This window comes from Neodiprion pinetum, chromosome 3, assembly GCF_021155775.2.
Source record: "Neodiprion pinetum isolate iyNeoPine1 chromosome 3, iyNeoPine1.2, whole genome shotgun sequence".
Taxonomy (NCBI): Eukaryota; Metazoa; Arthropoda; class Insecta; order Hymenoptera; family Diprionidae; genus Neodiprion; species Neodiprion pinetum.
The window spans coordinates 37,535,246-37,550,234 of NC_060234.1; the positions used below are offsets into that span (position 1 = coordinate 37,535,246).

Genomic DNA, 14,989 nt, shown 5'->3' on the forward strand with positions numbered 1-14,989 from the left:
CACAACCGGCCCTTTTCAGGGCCACGAAAATTTTCAAAGCAAATGAATTTCGTACGAAAATGCAAATAGTATTATTAAAATACATTTTATGATGTACTTGTCAATATGTAACTGACTTCATCGTGTAACGGACACTATTCGTACAATTCGGATTCAAATTGTGAACGTAACCGTTTGACCGTTCCGATAGTATAGCGGAATATTATACCATACATATATCCTAATGGAGTGCAAATATTGAATATTATGCGATAATAAATGAATGAAATTATGGACAAACACTGGCAGAGATGGCCAATTATTTTAATTCCGCAAATTCAGTTTGCATTGCTCTTGCAGGTGTGTAAGTATAATCGACACATGCCGAGTATTTAGATATGAAAGTTCCAGATCTTTCGTGGCATGCCGGCTGTTGCTGCCAAACAAGTCCTCACACTACAGTGCCGTTCTCATGCACCGTACACACATAAGGACGTATATGTACGTACACGGTAAGGCATTACCCAACGAATTTAAATGGTATTTCATTTGTGACGAATTATGGTGCTCGGTTACAGGAAAACACTAGATTGTCTTGAACCCATTAATTCGCTGACCGGAATACATATTCAATTGTACTGTGCAATTGAATAGCTGTAATAAATAATACACTCAATTAGATTTATTGAGTAGGTGCAATAAATAATACGTTGAATTAGATTTATTAAATTTATCAGAGACGTGTTAGTTATTTACAAACTCAGCCAAATCAAGGCTAGAAACCCTCCAGGGACGTAGAATTCGTTATATCCAGAACGAATCGATTGAGAAAAAAAAGTGGAGCCGTGTACTAAACCTGTATTGTGCAGGCTTCTACAGTCTGTCCGTGCCTACCTGACCAGTCCAATCAAGTTTCTCATGCCCTTTTCTCAATGAGAAATACTTAATTCACCTATGATAAGATATTGCGTAAAATTTTTTAGAGGAACACGTTCGCCAAAAAGTTAATTGTTTTGTGCACGTTGGGATTTTCCACCATTTTGAACTGCTTGAGGAAGCGAAACAAAGTTTACATACATCGATATACGTATGCATATGAGATACGCATATATGTATATGTATAAGAACTATATGTATACGTAAATAAGACTAGTGTTGCATTGCCACGTACCAGGAAGGAACAACAGTGGCGTATACGATAAAAGTGCATATGATGCAGATAGCGCCGCACGGCCTGATAGACGCTACGTGGCGCTGCATTATGAATTCAAATAAATGCCGGACTCGGAAGGTAAGGTGCATAATTCCACCAAAATTTATTAGCAACGGCCAACAGTTCAGTCACAAATCGCATATGTTCGTTCTGTTTCGACGAAGTTCTCTACTGTGAGGTAACGAAGCATCCCGGCAGTTAATCCACGGGGTTAATTATCCTGAAGACATTTTACCATGGAGTATTATTTTTGTGAAAGTGAAAACATCGTATTGAAAGCTAAATGTTACTTGATTAGAAACCTACTGGTCAAATTAAAAGGAAAGAGATAATTGTTACAAGTAAGTATTAGCACATTTAAGTTAAATCTTCATTCAGTATTTTACTAGATACTGCATATTCTGTTTCTCATTATTTTCCCGGTTAAACTTGTTGCAGTAGGAAATGTTAATCATTCGGTACAGTGTGTTAATTAAATCGTATCACCTGTATAACTTATAAGTAGCCCTAGTGAAAAATTACGGTGTAAATGATATGCGCACATCAGGTTTGACCATAGTACGCGTTAAGGCACCAATCTGTGACAGTAGGAATAATTTACAACCGTTGAAGCATTACTCGGTAACTACTTGACAGTATATCCGCATTTATGATAAGAATTTTAGATAGAATACCAAATAAGTGGGACACGCCAAAAGGTAAACCTTGCCTTTTTGATACTACGAAGATTTATAAGGACACGTTTGTCCGAAGGTACTCGCGATCGCCTTAAATACACGCCGTGTAACTCAAACCACAGCATTTATAATTTAAAACGCCCCGCACAGTGTCATAGATTTGTATTATTTTGCTGTGCAGTATATGTCGAAAAAATTCGCAACGTAGTTTTTTATTCAAAGAAGCTCACGGAAATGCAAATGAAAGGTCTGTTCACATCATCAATCATTCTGCTTCTTGTTGTCCCAGGATATTTCGCATCCTTGCCAAATTCAGCGATCAAGGAACTTCGCAAAAAATATGATGGATACGGAGATGATTGGATCTTCATGCCAGATGGAAATGGTCAACCACAAGTTGCCGTTCTAAAGGGATATGTGCCAGAGACTCGTGGTTTTTTCGACGAAGATCGAATTACCTACTTCCTGCATACACGGTATTCGAGAAGCAATGAGATAGAGTCGCACAGCAGTGATCTGGAGAATTTTTACTTTTGAACCGAAAGCAATAGACCAGTACAGGTTTAATACGAAATATCTGAAATACGTAATATCATCATTTTCAGAGAGGGTCCCAAAAACGGTACGAAAATTAAAATAAATGACAAGGAAGCGTTAAACAAGTCAGGATTTTCTCCGTCGCGTCCAACAAAGTTCATCACTCATGGTTGGAAATCTAGTGCGTTTAGTGCTGGTTTTCGAGATATGAAAGACGGTAAGTTATATACACTTTTTTCCCACCAAAACATTTACTTTTGAGACTGGTGTCGCAAATTGGCCACATTTCAACATTTTCATCTTCCATTTGGTGTTCCATTCCCTAAATTACTCTCATCTTTTATGTCCGCTTTCCAGTGTTTGCTAAACGACAAGACAGAATTACAGAAAAGCTATAAGAACTATTTTCATTAATATAATCACTGGTAGATTTCTAACGTAATATTTGGACATAATTTCTAAAGCGTGGTTGGCTCAGGGTGAGTACAACGTCTTCCTGGTTGATTGGGAGCCCCTGGCTGCTAGCACGTTTTATCTAGGACCGATGGCGAACACCGGAAGAGTGGGAAAAGACGCGGCCACGTTTATTGACTTCTTAGTTCACGCGACTGGGATGAAAACAGAGGACGTTCATTTCATTGGTAAGTTGACGGTGTGAAAAATTTCAAGCAATTTAAGATTTTTGGCGTTGATGAAATATTGACAAATGTAAGGACATTCCCTGGGAGCGCACGTTGCCGGAAACACAGGACATCAAACAACTTCTGGTCTTCTCGGTCGCATAACAGGATTGGATCCCGCATTACCGGGTATTCACATATTCTCAACTTTAGAAACTCGATTGGACCCGTCTGACGCTAAGTTTGTTGACATCATTCATTCCTGCGGTGGAGTTTTGGGCTACTTCCAGCCCTTAGGTCATGCAGACTTCTATCCAAATGGAGGAACTGCGGTGCAGCCCGGATGTTGCTGCATTCCAGAGCTGTTGGGTGAGGCAATTAGTAGTGATTTAGATGGAAAATTTCCGGAATAAAACTGACGATGTAAAAATTATGGATTTCAGAGGCCTGCAGCCACGGAAGATCTTACGAATATTTTATCGAGAGTATAATTATAAAAAACGGGTTTCCGGCCACAAGATGTTCCGACTGGGACCATTACATGGGGAAAAAATGCTCTGATTCTGATGTCGCGTACATGGGAGCTCACACCGATCCTTCTACGAATGGCTCTTACTTTTTGCAAACTAGACACGAGAAGCCTTATGGTTATGCTGCGGAAGTCACTCAAAATGAAGTTTGATCCATAGTTGCGCGAAGCATCCCAAAACTAATGCTTGTCTAGTCTGGACGGAGTATAACATGTAACACAGTAACAAATGCATCGTTTTAAATGTTATACCTATTTCACGTAATGCATTTTTTTGCTGGAAATTTCATGCGCGTGTGTAATGTGATTGTAATCAATAAATATCGCTAAACTATAAGGTGATCAGAGAAAATTTATAATGAAAACTTCGTCACTATGTAAATTAACGTTTTCTTATAATTTTTTATTATTATTTTTCTCTCGCGTTTCTTTTTTGTTTATCAATAGTCGATACATTTCCCACAATATTCTTACATTACTGTACAATAAACGAATGCACCATTTTTCATGCTTCAATATTAATTCACAAAATTCACAAGATCGACTTACGGATTACATTATCGACGTGAACAATTCGAGAAACTTTTGATTTTAATAAATAATAGTTACAATACTCAACAGATACGTAAGGTACAATATATTACAAGCTAAAGAGGATCGAGGGTAATCACTTTAATCAAATGTCGTTATAGACAATCACTAATGTTCTGTTATTTGACATGTAAGCGAAAAATCTTTTGTAAGTATTTCTTGACAGAAACTAACATACTTTAATGAAACGAAACTATAGCAACTTTTTTACAGAGGAATGAGAAAGAAAAGAAATATTATATAGGCTTGTAGAGTAGAGTTGTAACGTATTTTTTGCGATAACGATGGGTGGCCGAAAGAACCATCACACTGTCTTTGATGCTCAAGGCATAAAGGTGATTCAACATAACGTGGTTTGGCTCAGGTAGAAGCGTTGGTTCACACTGAAAGGTATAATTTAGGAAAGAATAAATATGCGTAAGTGAAAAAAGAAAACTTACTAAAATTTTATGCGTATTAAAGGCTAGATGTTAATACTGACAGACATGGGAGTGTCCTTGTTCAAAATAACTTGCAATAAGTGTGGTGGCAAGACTGGAGGGCCAGCAACTTTTTCCCAAGGCTTATTTGGCGGAATCTCTTGACTGTATTCTGTCTGAGCACTGCTAATTATTCCTTCGCTGTCTTTTGCCAGCGCTTGGAAGACCTCGAAATCTGATTGTTTCACTGAGACAAGGTTATTCTTTGATCCCAAACCGTTGTCAACGATTTTCTGTAATTTTTAAATTAACAGAATAGAACACAAGAATGAAACAGGTATTATATAATATCAACAAGGCTATTTTGCAATATTAGGAAGAGTCAATACATAGAAATCAATTCACAGCTGTTTCCAAACAACTCCCCTAATATCTATTCCATCGACAAACTGGCCTTAGATGAGGATAATTTGTAGCCTTCGTGTTATGAAAGTAGTAATTTTTATTCCAACTATCACCTCTTGATATATATTGATATTAAAATTGATTTGTCTTCCAACTCACCAATCCTGGATCATGTCTCCATTCCCCATCTACATAGAATTTGTATTGATGTTCACCCTCGGGCAAATCGATGATCGTCACAAAATCTCCGTGGCTTTTAACCATTGGTAATGTTTTCCATTCCGTGAAAGTACCACTGATATATACTTGTTTACCACCTCCTTCCCATTTGAACACAGTCGGTAATACTTTGCTATCGGAAACTTTGGTTCCCTCAGATACTGTATTTGAACGAGGACGCCCAGGTCCAAAGTTGTCCCCATCTCCTGGACCAGCCTGTTCAATACTTAGCGGTTCAGTGCCCATACCAAATTGGTATCACGATTATACATGGCATGTGTATCTTTATTCAACTTGTTGAGTTTTATGTTTGGTCAGGACACAAAGAAATACTAATTTTATATTCTTTTACAGACTGAAAAGCAAGTATTACATAGAAGCAGAATAAACGTAGTTAATTTGCTAGAAGGAATTTCACACTGAGGTGAGGCCGTGAAAGTGGAATCTATTTGAGTTTTACTTTGTTATTAAAGTTCATAACTATCATATTCAAAAAAAGCTGTTCATAATCATAAAATTTAATCAAAATCAAAGATCCGTGCGCAGTAATAAGTGTAGTTTTCAAGTAACTATTTGTCAAATGATAAAATTATTAATCACACCTTTGTGTAATAAGGCTCTTCCTCGTCGTGAGACGATTGAAAGACTAGCTTTTGACTTGGCTTTTTGTCAAAAATAAAAGCTTGTCCATCTTTTCCAGGGGAGGAAGGTGGATGATCCTTGCCATGTCTGTGATGACTTTCTCGTACTACGCTACTACTATGATGTCCAGGAACATGGCTGCCTGCGTTACCCATCCTTGAGCTTTGATCCCTAGATAAAAGGTTAATTCAGATTCATGGAATATCTAATTAGTACATAAGCTAACTGTTTAGGTTGGCTAAAAGACCTAAAAGTACAATGATGTCATTAGCAATCAAGGAATTACGAAGAATTAATCATAACATCGAGATGGATGTAGTTTCTAACGATATGAAAATTTGTCACGTTTGTTTACCAACGAAATCGTTATCTGCTTATTCATTACATACCTTAGATAATAGCGTCTCGGCTAACAAAATTTCATCGAACTTGATACATGCTTTAGTTTTTTTATTTTATTCTATTTTATTTTATCACAGGTAGAATAAACGTTACAGCAGCAAAAATTACCAAAATTAGGTTTTAATTACTTGAGGATATCAGCTGTTGCGTGACAAAAAAGCAGCCCTTGAGCAAGATTGATATACTTGGTGATGAGGTTACCTCGATCAGACCAATGGCGCCTGATTGGTTACCTCGACTGACGTCGTTGTAATTTGTTTCGAAACATTCAACACTTCTACCGTCATTTTGCAGTTTGTAGAAAAGTTCTGTTTCATAAGGTTTTGCGTCAGTATGAAACTTTAAAATTGTGAATTCAGGCAATTGCCTTTTTCTTTAACGTCTATCTACTTGCCGTAAATAAGTAGAGAGCCATCTCTGTTTGCAGGAAACTAGACGTCTAGGTCATCTGGCAGAATATTTTGGAACTATTCACATCTTAGTCGTGAGAAGGATGAGTGAACTCCCGAGAACATTTATTATTAGCAGTGCTTAACAGTCTTTGGGAGGGGGTCGGTCGCTTACTGGTAAAAAATTTTGTCAAAAATCACCATCGGCGCTGAGATTTCGCCCCCAGTTGACATAGCCTTCAAAATCGGATCATCCGTAATTTTGTAAACAAAACTAATTTTATGCCGACAATTGCCTGCATGATTGAAGACCGTGATCAGAGTCGTTGAAACCATGGACGATTTTTCGAAAGCTGAACTGCGCAAGGCTGGTTCTGATGACGATCTTTGGAGAATATTCAAGAACCATACTGATATCGAAGCCATCGTTGCGGAATATGTAAGTTGCGCAATCTTATGGGTCTGAAAAGATACATCGACCAAAGAATTGTTGAAGACGACAAGACATGTGGATCATTTTGAAGTGTGTAGAAAAGCATGGTTAGCCTAGGTCACAGACCGTGGCCGAGGTCAACACAGTGTTCTGTGTTCACTGACTTGCTCATTGGCTTATAATGTGAATTCTTGTGTTTTTTTTTTTTTTTCATTATTGGACACCGGTAATGAGGTAATTTGAATAACAGCAGAAAAATTCTGGAAAAGAAAGAAAGAATCCATGCAATCAAATACCTCCAAGGATCTTTATTCAATGTATTATTTAACTCAACAACATCGGTTTATGCGTTGCACTAAGATAACTATGTTTTCTCCTTTTTTTTTTTAGAATAGTTGGTTCCCAGATCCAGTGGTTGGGTGGACTGATGAATTTTGTATCTCCGAGGCGTTGAGTTTGTGTGTATGGAAAGAAATTCCAGAAAATGATATTGAAGGACACTTGGTAAGATTTGTAAATCTTTGGTTCTCAGATGACAAGATTGAACCAGAAGAAATTAACATTATTATCAGAAATGTACTTCTCATGTTTCCACTTGGCACATGTAATGAATTACTGCTCAAAAATGTGTTCGATTCAGCGATCGAAACAGCACAGATTCCTACGGCCGTTGAGGCTGACAAACACGTAATTAAAGATCCTGTTGTGGATGATCTTGATTGTGACGTCAAAGCCAATGTTTTTGCTTTTCACAACTGGCTGAAAGAGAATTTAATTCTTTTAAAAGCCACTGATAACGATATGCATAGTTCTGCCAGTTACAAGCTCAGGACTGTACTTGGATTCTTTGCTCTAATACTGATGCAACTGATAGTCAGGAAAGAGTCGCACGTCAAAGAATACTTTCCCTATAAAGCTTGGAAAATATTTGATTGCTTGTTTCCCGACATCAACCTCACTGTTGCTTTAGTCGCACCTTCGGCAAATTGCTTAAAATTGGCGTCAGATGCTCTGAATAAGAATCGCAAGAATAAGGCTCGTAATCTATTTCATTTATTAATATTTGAGTACACAAAAACTATGATTGAAGGTGGTGAATCTGAATCTGCTCTATTTGCTAAACAAATTCTTCAGAATGGGTGTCTTAAATTCATGGAAGGCAATGGAATTGGATTAGTGACCATGTTTCTTGATGTCAAGTTACTATACAAAAATATTGAGGAAAAACAATTGCTTTCATTTATCGCCAACAGTGAAAAGGATACGGAGAGTTACGAGCGGCTGATTAATTTTTTGGATATCTACATGCAGCAAGAGAAACCTCAGTACTCGTGGAAATGGGCGAGAATATTGTTTGAAGATATTTTTCGTCATTTGAACATTCGTGAGAATCAATCTTTTTGTTCTAAGCTTGCATCATTACTCATCAAGAAAAGACCTGGTATATTTCAACATAAAGATCTGAAAACTGATAACCCTTACGCCAGTTCATCGGTCAAGTGGGCAAAATACGCTACTAGAAAGTTGATAAAACTAAATAATCAATATTCGCAAACTTGAGGTAGCATGATCATCAACTCATTGAAAGCAGAACAAATTCAAAATCAAATGTACTGAAATTGATGAATATATCTCTATATAGAGAACTTTCGACCAAGTCTGTTATCAAACATTTTGTTTGTTTAATGACGAACCAAATTTTATAAAAAGACAAATTAGGACATCCAACTTTTACAAAAATTCCAGAAATTGCAAGGTTCGAAACAGTCTATCTGTTCTTGATATGTAAAATTTACTATTTTAAATAATATTGGTGCTACTCTGTGATATTTGTAAATTTTAACCCTTTGTGATACTGCCATTGTAAAAAAATTTGCCAGAGAAATAATTAACTTCACATCTCTAATTTAATAAACAAGGCTGCTTCCTTTGCAGGAGCCACTGAACTAATCTGGAGTACAGTAAATCTAAATAACCGTTTTTAAACTAACATGTAGACTAAGGATAAACCCAACCGAGGTTTTGGAAGCGTAAGATAAGAAAGAGAACTGCCGACAATGCTTGCAGTCGATAATGCAATATCCACTAGGAGTTAGGAAACTGTATGGAAACTGACCGTCTCCTTCGTAGTCTCCCAGATCGATGATCGTATTGGCCGATTCTTCTGTAATACTGTTGCGATTGGTTAATACTTTTTGTAAATCCAGATTAACTATCGTACGATCGAGACGCTGCTGGGTACTGTATGTTGGCGTTTGCGTTGCTTCCTCACGTGATGTATATACTATACGTTCTTTCTTATCGACTTCTGTCGGCGAGACATCTGGTGGAAAAATGTGAACAAAATGTACAAATTACAGGTATATGTTTCGGACTGGGGGTAGAGTAGTGAATCATATATATTCGAATGCTTGTAAAATCGCGCCAAACGTTAGTCAGGGAATCACCTGTCCGCACGCCTTTTTTCTACTTGTTTAGCTGTCTTTACAAGTTCGTCAGTATAATCGCCACAGCTTCTTTCATTTTGTGTTCATATCTCGAGTGTCTACTTGTTAAACCATGTCTGCTGGTTCAAAATCTACATTTGAAATGTCAGAAGAGGAAACGGTAGACTTGCCGGAAGAACTGGAAATAGAGTTTAAATGGTCAGACGAAATCTGTATGACTAAAGGGCAGAGACGGTGTGTTTGGTTAAAAATTCCAGAGAGCGATGTCAGAGGACACTTGGTGAACTTTGCAAATTTTTGGTTTACGACAGAGAGTATTAGACCAAAAGAAATTCTTACCGTAATCAGAAACGTTCTACTGTTGATTCCAGTTGGAAAAACAAATAAATTACTACTTCAAGATGTGCTTGATTTGGCAGTTGAAAAAGCAAAGACCCCGCCAGCTGTGGAGACTGGGAAGATTGTACTTAAAGAACCCACTGTTCATCGTCTTGGCCCTAAAGACAAAGCAGCTGTTCTCTCTTTCCATAATTGGATAAAACAACATTTACTCCGTTTAAATGCAGCTGATAAGGAGACCCTTAAGACTGCAGACTATAACTTTGAATATAAAGTGGCCAGTGAAAGACTCAGAACCGTTTTCGGCTTTTGTGCTCTGATACTAATGCGATTAATGGTTAAGAAGGATTCACAAATAGGAAAGTGTTTTCCTAACTATGTGACAAAAACTTTTCATAGTTTGTTTCCTAAGGTTGGGCTCACAGTTGCTATTGTAGCACCTTCGCCAAAGTGCATGGAATTGGTATCAGCCACTGTGTCACATGATTCTCCTACCAGGGCAAAGGCTGTTAATGTTATGTATTTATTAATGATTCAATACATAAAATCCTCAAATAAAGATGAAAAATCAGCTCAACGTACCAGACGAATTTTAGAGGAAGGATGTCTTAACATTCTGGAAGAAAACGGAATGGGACTATTGCAGATGTTCCAAGGTGTTAAGAAAATTTACAGTAATGTTGAGGAGAGACAATTGCTTTCATTGATACCTGAGAATAAAAGGGATACTAAAAGCAGCAAAATTCTGATGAAATTCTTGGATACATCTTTCCAGCAAGGCAAAAAGCAGTACTCATGGAAATGGGCGAGAATATTCTCCCCTGGTGATTTCATTTATATGAATATTCGTAGAAACTTGTCTCTTTGTTCGAAGTTTGCTGCGCTTCAAATTGAGAAAAATCCTTCTATATTTGAGCATGAAAGTTTGAAAACTGGAAATGTTTTTGCTCAGCCATCGTTGAAATGGGCTAAATCTGCCAGGATTAAGTTGCAAGAACTAGATAAAGCGCTGGCGCAAGGTCATCATCCGAATAATCATGATTGAGAAATGTATAATCTATACATATATGCACTAAGAGATCCATCTCCATGCGACCTGATATTATCATGAGTATGTGCTTTGAGATGTTTTGGGAAATCGATTTGAGTGTAAAATATGATTTCAAAAGGCGATCAATACCATAGGAGTTGATTATTTTTCTGATTTTTTGATATGTAATTTCATAGTAGTGTGTCAGTGGTGTCATAAATTCTAAATTTTGTAACTATTGACCTTTAAAAACTTAGAATTGTGATGTCAAATGTTAATACTGCTTTGAAGAAATGCTGCATCAACGTAAATTTAAAAATACACAGTGGAAACTGGTCACTATTTTGCAACTTTACAATGACTTTCAAGGAGTTAATTTTACTAAATAAGTTCAAAGCTGCAAGAATTTGGTTCCTCAAAAATGTATTACATCAATGTGACGAAGTTTAACCTTATTTAAATATCCTCTTCTTGAATCCTCATCATGTACCAGATAGAAGAGATTAAGAACCAATAACGTCACGTGTTTATATTGTAATCTACATTTAATTTAGTAATTGGAGACATTTAATTTAGTATCATTTTAATATACGCTTGGTTTGATAGCTGATAAATAAGTTCGTTTATTTTTAACATATGTGTTTGATATTTTCCAACTTGATATGTAACCTTACTTTTTCAATTTGATTTAATTTTCAAAACCGATTCAATTGATGCAAATAAATGAATAACTTTTCAGTTATATTTATGGATCGATAATGGTATGGCAATATTTTTCGCCATGGTGCAATTGTGCAAACCCTGTTCCTTTTAGGTTATAAAATCCGGCTTCAAGTATGACTAAAAGACGGTACCTTGAGTCCCAGTGACTATAAATTAGATGCCGGAATAATTCTGGAATTGAATGAACGTCTTTTTTCCCCTTGCATAATATTTATTTCCGTTTTTTAATATGTACTTCTAAACGATGTTTCGAACCAATTGGAAGTATATGTATAGATTCCATCATCACCGAGTGTCAGTGAACCAGCATCAATTCTTGAACGTCCTAGACAGCGTATCGTGGAATTCAACGACATCGGACAGAGCGGCGTGACGTAACTGCGCGAAAGATCGATTTAGGGCAACTGCGCATTCTCCATACGGGTCCAGGGCCGAGCGGCTTGAAATCTGAAAGCGACGTTACTCGCCGCTGAGCTAGCGGACGGATCGTTTCGTGCGTGGGATTAGCACCGATTGCTTATCGTGTCTCAAGTGTCATTTCCAGGTGCATCACAAATACCGATCGTGATCAAACTTGCCAATTTGATTAAAGAGGTGCGTTGGTGTTTATATGTAAATTTATGTGAATCTCTTGTGATAACTCGTAGCGTGTCGTTGTCAAGTTTCGTAGAAATATAGATACAAAAAAGTTGAGAAGAATTTAATGAAAGAAACAAATAAAGACAAAAGATAATCGACAAGGAATTATTGCCAGGAATATCCATGCAGGTTTTCATTTTGATATTACATATGTCTTACGATTTTTTCTCTTCGAAGGCAAACGCATCTCCAATATCTATAAATATCATGTCTGAACTCTTTGTGGCAGACATTCGCGTAGGTTCATTTTTTCTCAAATTCTTTCAGTTAAATTGAATTACAGTAAAATCAGTTATTTCCTGTTGATCAATTAATTCACAACGTGATTAAGTGTGGAGGTCCGACCTCAGCCGGGTCGTTATAACTTCATGTAGCTACCGGAGCTATTCCAGCAATTCTAAATCTTCGGAGTAAATCTAGTAGAGTTGGTATCTTTTATGACAAATAATCCCAGCTGTAAATTGCGTTTCTTCGATCAGTTTATCGAGCGTCGTTGACACTCATTTTACGTGATATATAAACAAGCTATGGAAGCGTTTGTGCTCGCTGTCCGTTGCAAAGCCGAGCGGGGGAGGGATATAATTGCCGTATCTTCCTCTGAAAGAAGTGATTTTTTAAAGCAGGATATGAGTCATAAATGTAGCACCGAATCGGGACGAGACGAGACGAGAGACAAGAGAAGAGAAGACGAGACGAAACGAGGGCGAGGCGAAGTGAAGCGAGGCGTCGCTCTTGGATCTAGACTTTGAGGGCGGAACGCCTTGGCAAGGGGTGCGTTCGGCGCAGCGGCGCACGCGATCAATAAACCCTGCCTCCAGCCCGAGCCGAGGCTCGCGTTAGTATTTTCTGCCGATTGTAATCAACCGCACACGTGCATGCACGAAGCCGAAAGCTGGGAGTTGAAATGGAAAACGAAATTGAAATTATTCGCCAACCGTTGGCGCGCGTTCTGCGCTGCACGCGATCGTCCAACTTCTACCAGAGTCAGAGAGGCCGAAGTGCGCGGCTGACGCGATCCGCAATAATAATTTCCAGGATGAACTCGGCGGTGCGGCGGTGCGACGGACCAAGCATCAATGCATCATGATAATGATTACAACTTTGCTCTCGTTTCCGAGGCAAGCGGGTCTATCAGACCTCCGCTCACACGCCAATGCGAGAACTGCATCTCACCCTCGCGCTCTTCACGCATCTGTCCATCCTGCCCATCTTTCAATGTCTGTATGGGTATACCCGTATCCGCGTATATAGGATTCATTTTCACTCTGCTGGATGGGCGGCGAAGGGCGGGAAGGGGCGCCAGGGGCAAGTCTTAAATGAAAACGCAGATGCGGCCTTTTCACGTTCGACCAGACGTCGATGGTCTGTGTTATATATAGATATAGAGATTTTTAAGCCTCGAGAGTAAACCATAGACAAAAGGATGTTCCCCGAGCGAAATTGTATTTCAGGTACAAAACTGCGCTGAGCGTAATGGGTATTCCTCGCAATATTTATCACTTGTCAAAAATGAGTTGAAATTTAAAATCAGATAGGATCGTAGTATATATACATATATGTATAACTACTCGCAAGTTGAAAATCGTACTGGTGCTGATAGGTACTTGTTTAATTATGTGCGATCAGGTGGTGTTGATCCTGTTCAACGTTCTCTTCAGGATGTGGTGTGATCCGCCTGGCGGGCGCAGGGCCCCGTTAGCCCTGCTAATAACAGCGATGATGGCGTTTACGAATGGTAAGTTGGCAAAATATATCTGTTAAATTTCTGGTATCGAACAGTAGTGCAAAGTTTGAAACGAGATGATTCCGAAACCCGTACAAAATTTGGAATTTGCTCATCACAGACGTGATTCAACCGCTATGTTATATATGAAATCCAAGAAGCTGTTTTCACTCCCACGGCGAGGTTCCTGCAGGCAGGGTTCGGTGAGAACTTGCTTACCACGAAATGATGCGAACGTGCATGGAGTCGATAAAACGCCTATTGACGAATACATCGCTCTGTCTTCTAATACCTACAGCTACGGTATGGCGCTTGAGATTTTTCGCAGCGACTCAAGGTGAGAATACGGGGGTCAAATCCCTCGGTGAGAACGACCGTACGTCTCTTGTCCAGATCGCCGAACATGCCGTGGTATAAAAAGAAACCCGAGACTCCTACATCCGACGCATTTTTCCAAGGCTCGTTTAAACTCGAGCATTAAATACTTATTAGGAACCTGATACATTTTCGGTACGCGGATGTTTCTTTCCCGAGGAGGAATGAATCTCTCCTACATAATCGCTGCTTATCTATCAGTGCACGTGTGAGGTACCTTGGTGGCTGGTTTTGTTGTGCCTAAGCACACACGGGAATGTATAATGTACGAGAAAAATTAACACCGTTGAACCGGGTCGAGGAACTTCTTCTTCCTAATGCTAAATATAGAACGCACCAATCAAATTCCACGCGTTTATTGTTCCGGGCTATATAGGCTGCGCACTCGAACTCTTCTTTCTATTCAAGGTTCAGACGAATAAAGATCTTCACGGTATAACAGGCAGTGTGGCTCCTCTACACCTTCCGTCTATACAACGATACATTACAGTAATTAAAGCAGTAGAAAGTCTCCGAAGAACTTTAGGCGCCGGGCGTTACAAGTTCACGCGTGTTGTTGTATTATGTCTATCATAAGTGATAATGAACGACGAGAATCGGCTCGATATTCCTCGAGCATATTTACATACATGTATGAAACTGCAAAGAAGTCACAGTG

The 14,989-nt window shown here is 38.5% G+C and overlaps 4 protein-coding genes across 25 annotated transcripts in view; 3 read left to right on the forward strand and 1 right to left on the reverse strand.

Moving 5' to 3' along the window:
- The first annotated feature begins 145 nt into the window (after window positions 1-145).
- LOC124215029 (pancreatic triacylglycerol lipase) lies at window positions 146-4,273 on the forward strand. 6 transcript variants are annotated; one of them, XM_046617898.2, is made up of 7 exons: window positions 820-1,270; window positions 1,357-1,533; window positions 2,159-2,345; window positions 2,475-2,623; window positions 2,871-3,047; window positions 3,120-3,395; window positions 3,470-4,273. In XM_046617898.2, the coding sequence occupies exons 3-7, from the start codon at window positions 2,239-2,241 to the stop codon at window positions 3,706-3,708; spliced, it is 948 nt and encodes a 315-aa protein (XP_046473854.1). In that variant the 5' UTR covers window positions 820-1,270; window positions 1,357-1,533; window positions 2,159-2,238; the 3' UTR covers window positions 3,709-4,273. The 6 variants fall into 6 exon arrangements, with proteins under 6 accessions (XP_046473852.1, XP_046473853.1, XP_046473854.1 ...); XM_046617896.2 differs by lacking the exons at window positions 820-1,270; window positions 1,357-1,533 and adding an exon at window positions 146-491; XM_046617897.2 differs by lacking the exon at window positions 1,357-1,533 and having other exon boundaries at window positions 578-1,270.
- On the reverse strand, window positions 3,938-6,727 carry alc (5'-AMP-activated protein kinase subunit beta-1). Of its 8 annotated transcripts, none has more exons than XM_069134685.1 (6): window positions 6,628-6,727; window positions 6,435-6,541; window positions 5,792-6,002; window positions 5,130-5,405; window positions 4,628-4,858; window positions 3,938-4,529 (listed from the first exon to the last, which is right to left on the reverse strand). In XM_069134685.1, the coding sequence occupies exons 3-6, from the start codon at window positions 5,984-5,986 to the stop codon at window positions 4,383-4,385; spliced, it is 849 nt and encodes a 282-aa protein (XP_068990786.1). In that variant the 5' UTR covers window positions 5,987-6,002; window positions 6,435-6,541; window positions 6,628-6,727; the 3' UTR covers window positions 3,938-4,382. The 8 variants fall into 8 exon arrangements, with proteins under 8 accessions (XP_068990786.1, XP_068990785.1, XP_046473860.1 ...); XM_069134684.1 differs by having other exon boundaries at window positions 6,221-6,541; window positions 6,628-6,726; XM_046617904.2 differs by lacking the exon at window positions 6,435-6,541 and having other exon boundaries at window positions 6,628-6,716.
- LOC138190696 (uncharacterized) lies at window positions 6,710-9,913 on the forward strand. Of its 2 annotated transcripts, XM_069134682.1 has the most exons (3): window positions 6,710-7,061; window positions 7,446-8,090; window positions 8,309-9,913. In XM_069134682.1, exons 1-3 carry the CDS (start codon window positions 6,957-6,959, stop codon window positions 8,309-8,311), a joined length of 753 nt encoding a protein of 250 aa, XP_068990783.1. In that variant the 5' UTR covers window positions 6,710-6,956; the 3' UTR covers window positions 8,312-9,913. The 2 variants fall into 2 exon arrangements, with proteins under 2 accessions (XP_068990783.1, XP_068990782.1); XM_069134681.1 differs by having other exon boundaries at window positions 6,714-7,061; window positions 7,446-9,913.
- Window positions 9,914-11,856: 1,943 nt separating this feature from the next.
- Window positions 11,857-14,989, forward strand: part of Dscam1 (Down syndrome cell adhesion molecule 1) — a 70,037-nt gene continuing 66,904 nt past the window's right edge. For 8 of the 9 annotated variants that reach the window (XM_069134676.1, XM_069134673.1, XM_069134678.1 and 5 more), the window contains exons 1-2: window positions 12,043-12,188; window positions 13,860-13,968. In XM_069134676.1, coding sequence (XP_068990777.1) covers window positions 13,893-13,968 — 76 coding nt within the window. In that variant the 5' untranslated portion in view covers window positions 12,043-12,188; window positions 13,860-13,892. Of the gene's footprint in view, window positions 12,189-13,859; window positions 13,969-14,989 lie in introns of all 9 variants that reach the window. The other variant, XM_069134672.1, reaches the window with a different exon arrangement.